The 2,744-nt window shown below is 57.0% G+C and overlaps 1 protein-coding gene across 1 annotated transcript; it reads left to right on the top strand.

Annotated features, from left to right (window-relative positions):
- Positions 1–2,225: 2,225 nt before the first annotated feature.
- On the top strand, positions 2,226–2,636 carry CHGG_02638 (uncharacterized protein; the record flags this gene model as incomplete). Its single annotated transcript, XM_001229153.1, has 1 exon — positions 2,226–2,636. The coding sequence occupies one exon, from the start codon at positions 2,226–2,228 to the stop codon at positions 2,634–2,636; it is 411 nt and encodes a 136-aa protein (XP_001229154.1).
- Positions 2,637–2,744: the final 108 nt, after the last annotated feature.

The raw sequence follows: 2,744 nt of genomic DNA, 5'->3' as shown, positions 1-2,744 counted from the left end.
TCTAATTCAGGGGTAAGTAGGGGTTTGGGTATGTGGAGCCAGAGGACGTACAAAGAAACCACATGGTGTCACTCTCACTCCCCAGAGAGAAGGTGCTGGTTTGCAGGCAGGTCATGCAACTCTTGAACTTGGTACCCGCGGGGCCCGAGTAGTCGGCATCTCCGCAAGTGATGTCGGAGTTCTTTGTGGTGGAGGAATTGGGGTCCGAGGCATCGAGGTCGGGTGAGTCCCGACATACTGATGAGCACGGCGAGTTTGGCGTTACTTGGAGTGCCGATGAGAGTGGAAATCCCGATAAGAGGGCGAGGAGTGTGTATAAGGCCAGTTTCGCCATCCTGTCGATGTGCTGGTCTGACCGAGACCGGAGTATTAGGGGTCAGATAAAGCCCAGGTCCAGCCGGGGATATCAGAAGGACGGGTGGGAGAATAAGACAGTCCACTATTCAGGAGGACCAACGAAGCGAAGGACGTCCCACCTCAGTGTCGAAGGCAAACAAGTAAGAAGACGAAACTAAACAAGGGCCATCGGAAGAGAGACCGGGAACCATATGAGGGGCGGCAGAGCTGTGTTTCAAATAGCTCTCTCTTGTTGCACGACATGGAGAAAAGGAGCTTTGCAGATATGGCACTTTTGCATGTGTACACTCTCCCGTGCCGCCCATGGGACGGCCGAGCTCACGAGGTGGTGTGTGGATGTGACGAGCTGCATGCAGCCCTCGAGGGCCTGAGCAGAAGGGGCAAGTGGAGCGTGCTCGGCGGCGAAGGGATGCTCAGGTACGGCACCGACAAGCCTTTTCTAGGCCGTATCGGGGTGTGACGGGCTGGGAGCGTTTCCGTGAGCCGCTGGCCCCCATGCGCTTCCAGGCATGGTGCTGGGGAGGTGCTGGATTCCTTCAGGGCCGGCGGTCGGCACATGGCTGCTCCCGGGGAATCGGCAACGGTCAAGTGGTCGATAAGCCAATCAAGGTCGTCGGTTCCTTTCAATGGCACAGATTGGTTTTTGGTTCAACCGATCTATTAACAATGAAGAAATGGTGTGGGCGAATCCTCGCGCGCTTAATCCATCTCGATTCTGGACTCAACGCGATACCATGTCGATTCCCTCCCTCGACACTCTTGACTCTCAACTGACTCAACCTTCCAACCTCCATCAACCGGTGCTCGAATCGAAGCCAAACCTGCAAGGCAGCAAACATCAGACGGCCTCAAGCACCGGCCGCATCGGCCGACTCGACAGGCCGCTGGTCCCAACAGCCCGGGTTGCGTCTGGACGGCCGCAGCGTTTCGATGATTTTCCTTGTTTTCTCGAGGATCGAGCCAATCGACTCGTCGAAGCAGGGAGTTGTGCGGGGCAGGTCTTGGCCGGCGCTTCGAGGTTTGCCAAGGCACACTAAACCAGATCAACGCAAGCTTGGCAAGGTGATCGGGAGCTCGAACCAACAGGGCGCCACTGCCGTTTCTCATTGGTTTCTGCCGACGACAGCTTCTGCAGGTTACGACCAAAACCCTCCCCCACAGCCCCTCCAGCTTCTCTGCACGCCGTACATGAACTCCGCCAGAGCGCTAAAGCTGTCCAGGTGAACGACAGTCGGATGCGGGATGGCAGCGAAAGACGCACAGCAGCGTCGGGGTATCGAACCCGGACCCGCTTCTATGCCGATCGAGAGAGGTAGAGTTACTATGTAGGAGGCGGCGAGGTCTTCTTCCGAGTTTCAACACCTTCAGCTTGACTCAGCTCAGCGCAAGCCGGAGGCGACTCATGGCACTACAACTAAATATATGCGATTACGGCAGTAGCTGATGGCGAGGTAGTTACTTGAAGACAAGGTGAATATTTCTAGACCCGGATTGCAAGACATTCGAGAACTGTCTCACATGGGAGTCCCAGTTACACCTGGGTCGTGTAAAACAAACGTATTAGGCAGATACCTAGTTACCACTGAGATAGGCATCCCTTTCCAAACCAACCAATCAAAACACCATCACGACACAGTAACCGTCGACCCCACCACCGCCATCTCCGCGCCAAACAAACACCTCCCTTCCGGACAATTCCCATGAAACACCATCCACCCACCGCCCGGCACGCTCGCCGCGCCCCCAGGCGCCGTGATATTAAACGCATCCCCCGTCCGAATCAACGGCCCATCCGCTCTGGTATACGGCCCCGTGATATTCCCCTCCGCCACCGCATAATTCACACTATACTTCGGCCCGTCCCAACAATGATTACTATAAAACAACACATATGTCCCTTCCACACCCTCACCACCCTCTCCTCCATCCCCAACCCACACCAACTCCGGCGCCTCCACCAACGGCCCATCCCCCCCATCCTCATCCCGATCCAACACCACCACCCCCTCCCCCACCAACCTCAACCTCCTCATCGGCGCCACCCCCTTATTATACTCCCCCCCACTTCTCAACGAATTTGTATCCTCCTTCTACAACAGATAAACTCTCCCATCGACCGGGGCGCGGAACACCGACGAGGCGATGACGCCGCCGAGGAGCTGGAGGCAGATGAAGAGGGTGGTGAGGAGGGTGTAGGGGCCGACGAAGGAGGAGGTGGAGGTGGCGGCGCCGACGCAGCGGAGGCAGGTAGTGCTGGTGGTGGTGCGGGAGGAGGCTAAGAGGAGGTCGGTCGTTTCGCTCCGGATGCCCATGAGGATGAGGCTACGGTTTAGTTGCAGCCGAGGTCTAGGGTCGATAAACGTTTACCTCCCGTCGAGCAGTATTCG

The sequence above is a fragment of the Chaetomium globosum genome, genomic scaffold, assembly GCF_000143365.1.
Source record: "Chaetomium globosum CBS 148.51 scaffold_2 genomic scaffold, whole genome shotgun sequence".
NCBI lineage: Eukaryota > Fungi > Ascomycota > Sordariomycetes > Sordariales > Chaetomiaceae > Chaetomium > Chaetomium globosum.
Note: the sequence above shows the minus strand (reverse complement) of the source record. Positions and strands in the feature narration are given on the sequence as shown.